This window comes from Coffea arabica, chromosome 8e (genome assembly GCF_036785885.1).
Source record: "Coffea arabica cultivar ET-39 chromosome 8e, Coffea Arabica ET-39 HiFi, whole genome shotgun sequence".
In the NCBI taxonomy this organism is placed as follows: Eukaryota; Viridiplantae; Streptophyta; class Magnoliopsida; order Gentianales; family Rubiaceae; genus Coffea; species Coffea arabica.
The window spans coordinates 34869300-34885738 of NC_092324.1; the positions used below are offsets into that span (position 1 = coordinate 34869300).

The window sequence follows — 16439 nt, forward strand, 5'->3', positions numbered from 1 at the left end:
TGTTAGCCATCTGTTGGATGGCAGTTGCCACCTGATCCCCCCTTGCAGCCTGGGGTTCAGGTTGTGGTTCAACCGTTGTCTCTCTCTCCTCTCTTGGTTCTGGCACCGGTTCTTGTGCTTGTTCACCCTCACGGCCTCGCCTAGAACCGCGTTCTCGGTTAGTTTTCTTGATTCGACTTCTTTTATCCTCCATGTTTCACAGCTAACCCACTATAACAATATAACCAACTTATTAATGATAGAATATAACCACTAAGTAACTATATAAATATAAACAGCATAAAATAGAATAACGCAAATCATAAACCTCTCTAAATCATAAAACAGGGCAATACAACACATTCAATCAAAACAAGTCACATAACTTATAAAGCATTAACCCTACGCATTGCTCAGGCACTACACTTAATCAAGGCTCGAAACGCGTGGATAAGAAAGATCCCAAATCCCATGAATATCCTCAATATATTTTACGTCCAGACTATTCGTACTCCCTGTGCCTTTGCTTTCAAAATCCAAACTTATCCGAATTTTACGCGAGATCTCAACTGATCGTAAAGGTTTTACTCCTTGGTATTCGGGGACAAGAATCCGAAAATATGATAATTCACCACTCAAGCTGGCCAGGGCTCAAGAGCGAATCACCCGTATTAAAGATTCCTACCCAACATACATATCTAAGATTCCCAACAATAGACAATTGTTCCATACTTAACAAGTCAATCCCCACGGTCCGAGAACCTTCTCCTAGCACGAGCTCAATAGGAGCTCTGATACCATCTGTGACGACCCCACCTCCCCCTAAGGCGTACCAAAGGGTTCGGCGGACCACCTGCCTAACTCTCGCCAGGACTCATTCACAAGCTCACGCAAATCACGCACATACATCTAAGAACCGTAAATAACATCTACAGTTCAAGCTTATAATTTACATTGATACAAATCAAGGTACAAAGTCTCAATACACCAAACTAGTTCAAAACGTATACAATCCAAGTACAACATGTTCCATTCGAGGAATAGCGCGAGTACAAGACCAAAAAGTCAAAAGTCAAAACAAAAGGCTACGCTAGTCTTTTACAAGTCTCACGCGTCATTCGTCCCCCTGTAAGGAAAACAAATAGCGTGGTATGAGCTAAAAGCCCAGTGAGGTTCCAAATAACAAATTGACCCTTATTTATAAGTACAAGTTTTCGATATAGCAAAGTAACGAGCATGAAGAGTTCATAAACGTGAGCAATAACACGTCAAATAGAAATCTCAAAATGAGCGAGTGTAAAAGTTTTTCAAAATCAACAATAATCCAATAAGCAATAATCATTCCAAAGCATAAGGATACGGATGGCTCTCAGGAGCCAACTTCCCATTTCATCATCAGGAGCTTGATCACGTAATAGTTGACACTCCGTCAACTTTTAAGTAAATGAACCAATCCAGTAGAGCACCACTTACACTACTCTCCGTCCACCATTCACACCCCCTACTGGGCCCAAAATCCTTAATAAATATGGATGGTAATACTCGAGTATACCGATTTGCCGAGGAGGTAACACTCCACTCGACTTTACTAGTGACCCAGGGTTTGTTAACTAATCGACCAGGCCCTTGCCGGCTCGACTCGATTAACTAGCCACAGGGTTTCTAGAATTCCAAGAAGTGCGCGCATCATAACAAGTATGTCAAGCCAATTGCAACAATAAACAAGTGTATATCATGTAAGGGCAAGTGCGATAAAGTACACTCTTGCCCTATCAATTCACGCATGTGGCATGTAATCATATTGGGCACGTATCAAGTACAAGTATCAAGTTCAATTCAGTATTTGAAAGCACTCACCAAAAGATATAGTGCTTTTACTGGTCACTTTCAGGTTATACTCCGAGTTCGGAGTCCAAATCTGCGATAAAACTCAGTTTGAGAACTTTGAAACATGACTAGAGTTCGAAACTTAGACGTCTCGTTCAATAAGAATCAAGAAATGGAAATTCACTTGGAGAGTACTCGTGAAATACTTGCTCACTTTTTCAATGATAAAACTTTGTAACATTTATACTTGAAATTGTCATGCGAGTCGAAAGTACAAGGAAAACGTACTTCGAGCCATCATTATTTCATTTCTCAAGGGTACAAGTTCGGCCAAGTCCTAACATATAACCCTCGATAAACAAGTAGCAAAGGTCCTCGATAGTTCAAGTGATAATCACTTCTAACCGTTACTCAAGTTGCAAGTATAGTTCTAGTTCTCGAGCGTAAATTCGGACAGCATGCCCTTTGTGTTTACCTAATTTTCCAGCCATTTAGGCTTCATTATTTTTCCTCAACCAAAACCCAACATCACACATATCAGCAATTCAAGTCAAGAGCCGTTCCATAGGCTCACAATATCATAAAAATAAGAATTGCAGTAATAACAAGTGCAGAAATTCAATTTAGCACAAGACAGATTTGACGTGCAAATGTGGAAATAACATATCCGAGGCTACGCTTATCGAATTGAGGCGCAACCTATGCCGTTTCAAAGCTAAGAGATAGGGCTACAATGTTCATGAAGATCACTTAGTCCAGTTTCTAAGGTAACTTAGTCAAATCCTTAATTTACAGAACCAAAATCCAATTTGTCGGCTGTTTAACCGCCTTACACTGAAATGGTCATATCTCAGAGTACACAGGTCCGATTCAGGTGTTCTTAGAGGCATTTTAAAGCTAAGTCAGAGTACCACAACTTTCATGTTTTGGCAAATAACTAAATCAGTACGGATCCTAGTGGAAAAACGTGATAAACTGGACAAACTGATCACACGGACTGCTGGGGAAAAACTTAAAACAGTAAGGGTATTTTGGACTTTTCACGACCTACGTTGCTCCGATTGAGCTGAAATTTTACAGGCACCTATAAAATACCATTCTCTACAACTTTTCTTCTTTGACCTAAGGCCAATTCGGCCTCTAACACATAGATACAAATTCGGACAGAATATTGGGAAAAATTTTCCAGATTCTGGAATTCCTAGTTTTAGTGAATCTTTCCTTAATTTCTTGGTCCAATTACTACCAAAACACCTTATAAAACCTTAATTGCAACATATAAGAATCATACAATAATTGGGCAGAATTTCCCCAAACCCTAGTTCATCAAATAAGAAAGGGGAAAACTTCTAAAACATGCTAATCATCCATGATTTCACCATAAAATCAAGTTGCCAAGCTTAATTTAACAAAACTGAAAGCAAAACTTGGAGAGATAAGCTCTCTTACCTTGACTAGAGGTCACTAAGAGCAGCCCAAGCTTTCTCCTTCCAAAGCCTCACCACAAATCACTAACTAGTCACTCAAGAACAAGTTTAATCGGTTTACTTCCTTAGTTTCTTACTTTGGTTGCTAGATTCAAGAGGAATTGAAGAAGTGTTTTGTTTTTCTCTCTTGTTCTTCCTCTCTCTCTCTCTCGGCTTCTTGGCAGAAAAATGAAGGGAGATGAAGGTTAGCTTGTCTTATATGGAAGTAAGAAGATTAAGGCTAATTGTGTCCACAATTTTTGGCCAACACTTGGACTAATCTTGTCCACAAATTTTTCTCTTTCCTTCCCTTACATTTCTAGCCTTATAATTTCGGTCAAACCAGCTGCAAATTAGGAAGATATTTTGTGCAAAAGTCAATAAGCTTGTTGGGTAAGAAAAATGGTGGTCAAGCGGTGCGTTCAATCGGTAGTGCGCGGGACCCGCCGGTTCGCGCCGTTTTTCTCAAAAACTCACGTACTAGTGTTTTTACTTCCCAATCACAATCCTTATATCATTGCTACTAGTCACATATTATTTCTCACTTAAAATCACTTTTAATCCCCAAATTTAATCCTTACTCTGTACCGAAAATTCATCCGGCGAAAAAAATCGCGAAAACCCTAATTTTGCTCCAAACTTGAAACCGAAGCGTAAAACCCTATTTTCTAGGTTTATTTACACTTAGTGTGAAATAATTGGGTAGTGGCTTTGCTAAATCATAATTTTCAAATAAAAGGGTATTTTTAAGAAAACGTGAGGAATTTTTCAATTCCAATGATTAAAATTAGGGTTTCAATCAAAATGTGAGAGATTTAAAAAAACAGGTTAGTCACAAGTAAACTAGGGTTTTTGATCAAAACATTAGGGGTTTCTAGTCTTTTAAAACAAAATTAGGTTTTAAATCAAACCCAAAGAAATACACTTTGATATTTCCTTCACAAACAACCTCCTAATTTTCGGGATGTTACATTGATGGCCCTCAAACTATTGGTCGACTTTTTGTCTTTCAACTATTAAGTGCATAGTCTCTTGAACTTGTAAAAAGGTATATTCTCCACTTTTTTAGCCAAAGATAATTTTAGAAACCTCTTGGAAATTTATGTTAATATTACTTTGCATCTCTGAAGTTTCAAAAAATATCAATAACCTCTCCTAAAACCATACTTTTTGTAACAATCTTACTCTTCCATCATTAAAAATTCTTACAATAATCTTGTAACGAGAGAGAGAGAGAGAGAGATATTTTTCTCCCAATTCTATCCTTTTTTGTTGTCTTATATAGAATTTTCTACCAAATTGATTATAATGTAAGATTTACATGTTTTGTCTAAAAATTTTCTTTTCCATAATGTTTTGCCTAAAAATTGTTAAAGTAGTAACAATAATTTTGTCAATTTATATACTATGATAGTAACTAGTGGTCCTATCTCACTAGTATGGAAATTGAGTGATATTTTTGACACTTCAAAGGTGCCAGGTGATATTATTATAATTATTAGGGGAGGTTTCTAAAATTATCTCTAGCTGAAAGGGTGAAAAATATACAATTTTACAAGTTTGAGGGGCATAAGTATGCATTTAATAGTTGGAGGCTATAAGTCAACCAACTAGATAGCATAAGGCCATTTAGATTTTTGCCCAAAACTAAAACTAGTCAGACCACTCAGTTCATTGATTCATAACTTATTTTCACACTCTATCCCAACTTATTAAAAAAATTGTTAACAAATTTCTTTTTTTTTTGTTTCTTAATTAATTAATTATTAACATGCCATCATGTGAGATATTTTTATTGCTCGTTTTTCTTGTCATATTTTTTTTTTGTCAAACGTTTTTCTTGTCATATTTGCTTAATTTAATAAACATGTGAATGCACGTGACTAATTCTGTCAATAGTTGGAAAAATTCACCAATTGTCCTAAATCTGCTTCAAATTGATAACAATGAGGACCAAATTTGATTTGATGAAACTTTAACGACTAAAATTGTACTAGGTACCAAACATTGGAAACTAGATTTGTTTTTGCTAAAACTTTAGGGACCAAAACTATACAAGTGCCAATCACTGAGGATCAAATTTGCGTTTCCCTCTAACGTGTAATAAGAAAAAAAGAATCTACAATACTGTTCAACAACTGAAGCCAGTGAAGATAAAATGAGAATAATATACATAGTTAAGTAAAATTGTTGGATCCTTACATTAGCAATTTAGCATCACAAAGTTACCTTATCTGATGATAATTAAAAGTTGATAAATTTATATTTCTTTTAAGGGAAAGTTAGGTGAAACGTGAAAATGCTGTTCGTTTATGCCAAGTTCCCACCATAGTGACGGAAGGATTGTTTTGTATATTTTCTTGCATGATTGTGAAGAGGAGAAGAAAGTGTCAAGTATGTCTGTAAAAGAAAGAGACAAGAATTGAAGGAAGAATTTAAAAAGAGAAAGGGATCAAGGGGTCCTGTTTGTTTTTCCCGTTTATTTTGTCAATAAAAGTTACTAGTGAAACTTAAAATCTGGCAGTACCATATGTGATCAATAATGTGAAACTTAAAATCTGGTGTTACTTGAAATTTGGCAGTACCATATGTGTTTCATGTAGGTTTCAACTTACAACTAATTAACAAAATTACAGATTATCGCTCTATAAATTATTCATAGATGAGTATTTACTAAATTCCTACACTGTTTTTAGCAACTCTGAATTAAGGTCAAGGGACTACCTTATATTAAAAAATTGAATTATAGTTGTCTTAACAAATAATAGAGTATCAATTCAAAAATTGGAGTAATGTTTCAAAATATCTATGAGTAGTCTGACAAGCTAATGTAATTAATCCTTCAATACTGTATGGGCAAAAAAATGGACAAAATGAAAAGAACAAAAACTAAAAAAGAAAAAAGAATCATAAGGTGCTTTAAAAACAGTTCTTGAAGTTCCAAGAAAATTTCATTAACAAAATTAGTAGTTCATTAAGAAGATTGAGCTACTTACACACTTACTTTTAGGACATATACAATCTCTTTTCATGTAAACAAATATGCTACAGAAGAAAATTATGGTTTTATTTGGTCTCTATTAGATGTTTAACACTTCATTTCACTATCACGGAGAAATGAGAGAGAGACGAACCGTCCATTTGTTGAACGAGGAAGCCAAAGCGAGTTTGGACAAGACATCTGACTAGTCAACACGGACCAATGTCAATCTTCGTTCTTAATCTCATTCTTTATCATAAAATAATTCTGCAATTCCATCCTAATAACATGTCGATAGACAGATTGTTAAACACTTAAAATAAGGGGGCTTGATAATTTTGACTTGGAGTTGCGGATAAATTAAGTGAGGTACGAAACAATTATCCATCCTACACAACATGTTAATCACATTGATGTTGTTTGCAAAAGTGCAACGGTTAGGTTATCATCATCTAATTGCTCTTTTGAGCATGTTTTGCATGGGTCCGAGCCACCGCAAGTGTTGGGTTTTTTGTGTTGATAATTTTGTCCATGAGGCTTAGTGAATCGTAACTTGAACATTTTCAGTATTTATCTTCTTTTCTCTTTTTTTCTTTTTTCATTTTTTATATCTTTAGTTTTGGAGGAAGGCTGGGAGTAGCATGACGGAACCCTTTTTTGGGTAAAAGAAAAAATTTCATTTCATGAAATCTATACTAATGGTACCAAATACGCTGAACATGTCGCAAAAATATTTAATCTAAAAAGTCACTAGATTTAACATATTTAGAAAATAATAGAAATTACTGTTAGGGTGGTTATCTAAATTAACCTTTGGTGAAAACCATCACCTATCAAACCCAAGATCTATATGGCGATTATTAAGAAATACATTAAATCGTAAAATAGCGGAAGCGTATCTGAATCCATATTGATAAACTTGATACTTGAATCCTTAGAGATTTGGGGTGGCCTTCCAGGTCAACAGGTATTCACCGATCCTTTGAGAGAGGCCTTTAGTTTCTCTCTGGTATCTTTCCTGATGATGGGATATCAGGGAAGGGCTATTTTGTGGTATTAGGAAATACGACAACTAAAACGATGCCTGTGACCTGGGGACCATAACCCTATTTATAGGTAACATTCTTGTTACCTTTGGAGCCCTATTTCAGCCCATCATTGAAATAGGAGTCCATAAGTTTCTACACATAAAAGGGCCCACATCCTATTAGATACATTAAACCCAAACTATATTTGATCACTTTAATTGGGTTTAACCTTAATTGACAGTTTGCAATACATAATTATTCACATATAAGTCCAATGTTGGATTAAGGATCCAACAATCTCCCACTTGGACTATATGTGTAACCTTATAATTATGTTTTGCAATTAACCGTATGAGCTCAACTTTACTGTCATTATCACAATGTATCTGTAACCAATTCGGTCCATTAATTACACCAATATAGGATCAAAGCGGCCTTTGTTACAATTTCGTAACTCGACCCATCAATAGTCACATATATCAATGCAATTGAATGACATGAATTATGATGTGGATGTGTAGCATGGAAATTTCATGTAATGTGATCAAAACATGCCTATTTCCAACTGGTCCACCTTAAATTTTATGAGATCAAATCATACCAAAATTAGAGTGCAAATAAATCCAAACTTTATTTATACATAAAATATTCTTAAATCCTTAATAACCGGAAAAATATCATAAGAGCATTTAAAATAACAAACTCCCACTAAAACTATACATCGTTTAATACGACACCCATATGAGCAGTATGCTCATGAAACATTTTGAGTGGCAATCCCTTAGTAAGCGGATCCGCAACCATTGAGTTTGTCCCGATGTGCTCTATTGATAACTGTCCATTCTGCACTCTTTCTTTAACAGTCAGGAACTTGATATCTATATGTTTAGATTTGGTCGAGCTCCTATTGTTATTGGAATATAAGACTGCTGACTTATTGTCACAGAATAATTTGAGTGGTCTTTCAATGCCATCCACTACACGTAATCCTGTGACGAAATTTCGCAGCCAAATTCCCTGGTTGGATGCCTCATAACAAGCTATAAATTCTGCAGCCATAGTGGAAGATGCTATGAGGGACTGTTTAGCACTCTTCCAAGATATGGCACCTCCAGCCAACAAGTAGACATAGCCTGACGTTGACTTCATAGTATCTTTGCATCCAGCATAATCGGAATCAGTATACCCAATGATCTCTAACTCATCTGACTTCCGATACGTGAGCATGTAGTCCTTTGTTTTCTGTAGATATCGTAAGATCCGTTTGGTTGCTTTCCAATGATCTAATCCAGGATTACTCAAATATCTACCCAACATCCCAGTAATGTACGCAATATCCGGACGCGTACAAACTTGAGCATACATTAGACTCCCTACTGCTGAGGCATAAGGAATCTTTTGCATCTCTCTTTCCTCAAAAGCATTCTTGGGACACTGCTCAAGACTAAATTTGTCTCCTTTAGCCACGGGAGTGTTACCTGGTTTACAATTTTGCATGCCATACCTTTTGAGAACCTTTTCGATATAGCCCTTTTGTGATAGTTCTAAAATACCCCGAGATCGATCCCGACGTATTTGTATACCTAACACAAAAGATGCATCACCAAGATCTTTCATCTCAAAATTCTTAGTTAGAAATTTCTTAGTTTCATGCAATAGACCAATATCGTTGCTGGCAAGCAAAATATCATCAACATACAATACCAGAAAAATATATTTGCTCCCACAGAACTTATGGTATATACAATCATCCACTAAATTCATCTCGAAACCAAATGAGATGATCACCTGATGAAATTTGAAATACCATTGTCGAGACGCTTGTTTGAGCCCATAGATGGATTTTTTAAGTTTGCAAACCATATTCTTTGGATATCCTGATACAAAGTTTTCTGGTTGCACCATATAAATTGTCTCATCAATGTTACCATTGAGAAACGCTGTCTTTACGTCCATCTGATGTAACTCAAGATCAAAATGTGCCACTAATGCCATGATAATTCTAAAAGAGTCCTTTGAAGAGACTGAAGAGAAGGTTTCTTTATAATCGATACCTTCCTTTTGTGTAAATCCCTTAGCGACAAGACGAGTTTTGTATCTTTCCACATTGCCTTTTGAATCCCTCTTGATTTTAAATATCCATTTACAACCAATGGGTTTCGCACCTTCTGGCAATGGGACAAGATCCCAAACATCATTGTCCTTCATGGATTTAATCTCCTCATTCATGGCATCGATCCACTTTTGAAAATTTGAACTCTCCATGGCTTGACGGAAGTTGATTGGATCATCTTCCATCAATCCAGAGTCATCCTCATGTTCTTGGAGAAAAACAATGTAATCATCTGGCACTGCACTTCTCCTTTCTCTAGTGGATCTTCTTAATGGCACTGGTTCTTGAAGAGGAAGAGTTTGTTTTTCTATAACAGTTTGCTCTTCGACATTGTCTTCATTTGTCATGTCATGATCAAATTCAGGAATAGGATCCTGAGCAAGAGCAATGACACCTGTGGGAATATTAATATATTCCTCTTTAAAGACAATGTCCCTTACTGTATTTTCTCCCCCAAACTCGACATCCTCAAAGAACCGAGCATTTCCTGTCTCAAAAATTGATTTAACTGTGGGATCATAAAACTTGTAACCTCTGGATTTTTCAGAGTATCCAATAAAATAACAACTAATCGTTCTTGAGTCCAGTTTCCTTTCATTAGGCCTATAAGGCCTTGCCTCAGCTGGACATCCCCAAATATGTAGATGCTTTAAACTGGGCTTTTTCCCAATCCAAAGTTCATAAGGGGTTATGATAGTTGCTTTAGTTGGAACTCTATTAACAATATATGCTGTAGTTTTAAGTGCTTCTCCCCAGAGTGATTCTGGTAAGGTAGAATGACATATCATACTCCTTACCATGTCTTTAAGCGTTCTATTTCGTCTTTCAGCTACACCATTCATAGTGGGTGAACCCGGCATAGTGTACTGTGGAACGATACCGCATTCCTCTAGTATTTAGCAAATGGTCCTGGACGTTGTTCACCTGAACCGTCATATCGACCATAGTACTCACCACCACGGTCAGATCTGACGCTTTTAATTCTTTTGTTGAGTTGATTCTCAACTTCGGCCTTAAAATTTTTGAACACGTCCAGTGACTGCGACTTTTCAGAAATGAGATATATGTAGTCATATCTTGAAAAATCTTCTATGAACGTTATAAAATATTGTTGACCATTCCAAGCAGATGTAGGAAATGGTCCACAAATATCTGTATGTATAAGTTCTAAGACGTCTAAGGACCTATTGGCTTCAAATCTCCTTTTATTGGTTTGTTTCCCCTTTATACAGTTAATACAATCATTAAAATCTGTAAAATTTAAGGGGTCGAGAATTTCATTTGACACAAGCCTTTCCATTCTCCGTTTGGAGATATGTCCCAATCTCTTGTGCCATAATGCAGCTGAATTCTCATTGGCTAATTTTCTTTTAACTCCTCTAGTACTCAAATGCAGAGATTCATTAAATGAGGCAATCGTATCAATTAAATATAGATTATCGTAATGCACTAAAGAACCAGAACCAACCAATTTTGAATCATGAAACAATTCAAATTTTCCATTTCCAAATGAACAAAAGTAACCAAATTTGTTCAAAGCAGAAACGTAAATTAAATTACGTCTAAAAGACGGTACAACAAATGTCTCATGGAGATCCAAATAAAATCCGGTCTTTAACAATAATCTAAAAACTCCAATTGCCTCAACTTGAACTGTTTTGCCATCGCCCACGTAGATATATCTTTCATTATCATTAGGCTTTCGGCAATTCAGGCAACCCTGCATAGACACACTGATGTGAGTTGTTGCACCAGAATCTAACCACCATGTGTGTCTAGGTACCGAAGTTAAATTAACCTCAGAACAAACCAAATTAAGAAGCATACCTTTCTTAGCACGCCAAGCGTGATAGTTGGTGCAATGCTTCTTTTGATGCCCTTCAGCTCCACAGAAGAAACAACTATTCTTTCCCTGATCATTTGATTTCTTTTGTTGTTTCTTTTGTGGCGCTGTACCTGCAGCTCCTTTTTCCTTCTTTCTTTTAAATCCCTTACTTTTATTATTAGTGGTTGACACCAGATGTGCACTTTCTGTCTGCTCTTGCTTCAACCTTTCCTCTTCCTCTACACAGTGTGAGATGAGTTCATTTAGAGACCAAGTCTCCTTTTGACAATTGTAACTCACCTTAAACTGGCTAAATTGTGTAGGAAGAGATATTAAAATCAAATGCACTAGTAACTCTTCAGAGAGTTTCAACTTAAGTGCATTTAATTTCGAAGCAAGATGAGACATCTCCATGATATACTCTCTGATGTTGCCTTTGCCACTATATTTCATTGAAACTAGGCGTGTCAAGAGCGTACTAACTTCAGCCTTTTCGTTCTTAACAAACCTTTTTTCAATGTCCTGAAGGAACTCTTTAGAGGTTACAGTTGTTTCTGACATTGTTCCCCTGAATGCTTCTGGAACGGCCTTTTTAATAATCATCAGACACAAGCGATTTGATCTCTCCCACCTCTCATTATTTTTCTTTTCATCAGAGGTACTCTGATCTGTAAGAGGTGGGGGAGAATCAATCCTTAACGCAAGGTCGAGATCCATTACTCCAAGTACTATCAAGAGATTTTCTTTCCAGGACTTGAAGTTTGTGCCATTCAGCATAGGAATATTATTGATGTTGGAAGTAATATTTGTAAGATCATTCGCAACTGAACAGAAAACAGAATATAATTAAAACAATGCTCACATAAACCAAAATAATAATAAATTCAAATAATGGCAGTCTCATCTCAAGATACCGATATTCCATTAATATTTCGTCTTTGGACAAAAATATTAACTTCTGAGTGATATCTTGGTGCAGTAATAAATACTGATAATAATAACATGTCGAAAATAAATTTTCCTTTGGGCCAATTTATAAATCACATGTAAAATCCAAATAATTATCACGTATTTATTACCACAAGTGCACATGTAATTTCATTAAATATTGACCTTCCTTTGGGCTGATCAATATTCATAAAATTACTAGTGCCCAACTAATTATATTTTAAAATAAATTAATTTCCATAATAGAGGTAACTTTGGTGACATATTATTTCAATTAATTCATTCCAAAATATATATAATCATACCAATATTCAAATTTAAAACTATACAAATTAAACAAAATTTTGATCAAGGTCAACTTTAGTTAACTCTGATCAAACAATCAATTGGATCAAAACTTATTGGACCAAAGATCCATATCCATAATTTGATCCAATTCATTATTCAAGCCCAAAATTTTTTTTTTTTTTTTGAAATGCATAAATACTTTATATATATATGGTGGGCCAAACATATGGACTTTGTTGGGCTTAAATATCTTATTAACTTTATTAGGGTTTATTTAAATTAAATAAACCCTAATTTTCATAACACAAATATAGGCACATTAGCTCCATTACCCAAGAAGATAAGTCAAAAATTCAAGTATTAATCAAATTAATTTTATGGACAGAACATTGAAACTCCAAATATTTTCTTATCAATTTTAATCCTTAAAGTAGGGAAAAGAACGAATGACATCCCGAAGCCAGAAGACAAATTAACTTGCATCATCCAAGCATGCGGATCCCACTTGAATTTTATGAAACAGAAGCAATGAATCAACGTAGCTATTGTAAGTACAGCCACAGAAATGATAACCGAAACATGTGACTAAATATTCAAACCATTAACGTGTGGGCCCTGCCATGATTTTGCAACATAAATGATTCTAAGGACAGAACATGAGTTAACAATCGACAATTCAAACTTGAATTGCCTACTGTCATAAAAAACTGGTTATAACATATGCAAACAATCATACACCGTGAACCCGAAAGCCGAAACACAAGGTAACAAATTGTGAACAAAAACCAAAAGGTCAACAATCATAGTCTCAACCAATATCTTGTTAGCCGATTGTTCACAAGTATTACACATAACTTTCTTTAAATATATATATACATATCAAAACCCAAAAAATTTCCTAATAATCAACCATATGGGGCTCTGATACCACTTGTTAGGGTGGTTATCTAAATTAACCTTTGGTGAAAACCATCACCTATCAAACCCAAGATCTATATGGCGATTATTAAGAAATACATTAAATCGTAAAATAGCGGAAGCGTACCTGAATCCATATTGATAAACTTGATACTTGAATCCTTAGAGATTTGGGGTGGCCTTCCAGGTCAACAGGTATTCACCGATCCTTTGAGAGAGGCCTTTAGTTTCTCTCTGGTATCTTTCCTGATGATGGGATATCAGGGAAGGGCTATTTTGTGGTATTAGGAAATACGACAACTAAAACGATGCCTGTGACCTGGGGACCATAACCCTATTTATAGGTAACATTCCTGTTACCTTTGGAGCCCTATTTCAGCCCATCATTGAAATAGGAGTCCATAAGTTTCTACACATAAAAGGGCCCACATCCTATTAGATACATTAAACCCAAACTATATTTGATCACTTTAATTGGGTTTAACCTTAATTGACAGTTTGCAATACATAATTATTCACATATAAGTCTAATGTTGGATTAAGGATCCAACAATTACACTGTGAAATTTTAACAGATCAAATAAATCACGAGCAGTCCAATAAATATATGTGCATGTTAATACCATTAGATCTTTTATCCAACTGGTTCAAGTTTAAAATCAATGCTGAGATATGGTGAAATGACCAAGAAATCGCAAAATTTGAACAAGATCTTACCCTAATAAACAAATGAAAAAAACTGAGGGTACTTTCAATATTTTCAATATGGAACTTGGATTTTAAGTTCATGAAAAATTGAAGTACCTGATGCTACTTTTGTCCCAACTATGTAATACTTGGTAGATTTTTTTTTTTTTTTTTTGGGATCTTATGGAGGGCCCAAGGCCCTATGTATTGCGAGCAAAAAATCTTGGAGTAGTAATCCCTATACAATCAGCTCAAAGTAGCTCTAGTCATCCTTTTAGTGGATCCCGTAGTGCTTGGTAGTTTTCTGTTTGGTTGCAATGAAATTTAGATTTGCTTATTAAACTGGAGTTAATTTTTCGGCACATCTATCTCTTTACTACTTTTATGTTCCGTGTACTGTACATGCATGGCACGGAATTCTAAATAATTTAAAACAATTTAAATTATTAAAATAAAGTAAGGATCTAGACATTCAAATTTACGTCCCGTGTTCTATTGGGATTTGAAGTTTGAATTTAGCAAACAATAACCATTGGAAACTATTGAATTTGTTAAAAATTTAAAATAATTAAATAATCTTAAAAATGACACATGTTAAATTTGTTAAAAATTTAAAATAATTAGATAATCTAAAAAATGACACATGTTAGAGTAGGCTGTGCCACTTTGATAGACCTTAGGCGGGCACCCATCTCAAGTGCATTGAAGGCCACCAACCGAGGCCATGTTAGAATATTAGAAAGATTTCAACTAGTGAAAAAGATGTACAAATAGATGCGTTAGATCGAGACATTTACTTTGAGATCTTTATGGAATAAAAAGATCTGAACATCCAGACTATTTTGGGGAATATCAACTTCGAAATTTAGTTCCTTGTCAATAGCGAGTTTTTTGCCACAATAATCTTCTTTTTGAAAATAGTTTCCAAATTAATGCATTTTCAAACTTTATTCCCTTGTTAATCTATTTATTGTCATGTAGAATAATTGTAGTCCCTTTATGGAAAAATAATCATGTGCAGACTTTATCTCTTATCTTCTTTTTCGTTGAGAGGTTCTTTCCTTGATTTAATCTCTTCTTTTCCTGCTCTCCCTCTCTCGTTTTTTTTTTTTTGTCTTTAGTTTCATCCTCTTAAAATGTCAATAACAACTCTTGGAAACTTATTCATTATTGCACAACCATGAATCCTTAGTGATAATTCAGTTCCTCGAATTTACTTATCTACAATTTCAAAGGTTAGTAAAATTCTTTCTCTATTGTACCTTGTGAAATTTTACGATGTTAGGAAATTTCTTAAATAGTTGTAATTACATGTAATTTTTTTTTGCCATGTGTATAATAAAATGTCATCACTGAGAATTTTTAGACATCAATTGTTGTAAATTCATGGTTTTTTTTTTCTTTTTTGCTGTTGTTACCATTAACTATCTTGGTTCATATAATATGTTAAATTTTCTTTCTTGGTTCACTATGAAGGAGAGTTTTTTGCATTTCTCTTTCCCCATTTCAATAAAACTTTTTCAGTGCACATTAAACTATAATCATTATTTGCCTTACATGCTTAAAGCCTGTCAATTTTAACTTTTGAAAACTTGTTTACAGTGTATTAAGTGAGGAGCTTAATTTTGCCCGATTTTACGAAAATTATCCACAAATTATGAGACTGATGCTAATGGACGAGAATAGTCATCCGCCTTGTGTAAAAAACCTAAATATAAAAACTAAATTCATATTTGTAGATCCTTTTGACCACGAAATATGACGAGTTGCATATGACGAGAAATAAAGAAAGGAACTTGGATAAGACACAATCAAGAAGACTGTAGGAAGAATGGCTGCAAAAAACAAATAGGCACGACATATACCTAAGTGAAAAAGAAAGAGAGTGGAATAAAATATTTGCAAGTGACATTTTCTCCCTTTGATTAGGAGACTGCGTGTAAACAAACAGATTAGTAACAGAATAACGTTTAGAAGAGTATTATTAAGGATTATTTTCTAGAAGGAAAATTATTTTGGCAAAGCAGTCTATCAATAGCAACAATTATTCTAGATTTGAAATTGACAAAACGTATTCTCTTTATGTCCTGAAAATTTAACTACGTAAATAGACCTAACGTAATCTTTAGCGAACTCACGTACTTATGCTGTATTCTTTAGGGAAATAACTACTTTTAGTGGTGCAAATAAATAATTCTCGCTCTTTTACAGAACAACAAAATGGTAAAATGATACGACTCAGTTGGGATTTTTGTTTAAATTTTATTTGGGTAGACATGCTGATATATTGCATAATTGATTCAGAGCATGAATTTATTAGAACAACGATGGTTGTGGTTGTGCCCCTATCTCTTTACTAATACACTAGTGATTAGGTGGT

The 16439-nt window shown here is 34.9% G+C and overlaps 1 protein-coding gene across 1 annotated transcript; it reads right to left on the bottom strand.

Annotated features, from left to right (window-relative positions):
- Positions 1–11439: 11439 nt before the first annotated feature.
- LOC140012747 (uncharacterized) lies at positions 11440–13509 on the bottom strand. The gene is made up of 3 exons (XM_072061040.1): positions 13500–13509; positions 11519–12042; positions 11440–11457 (listed from the first exon to the last, which is right to left on the bottom strand). The coding sequence occupies exons 1-3, from the start codon at positions 13507–13509 to the stop codon at positions 11440–11442; spliced, it is 552 nt and encodes a 183-aa protein (XP_071917141.1).
- Positions 13510–16439: the final 2930 nt, after the last annotated feature.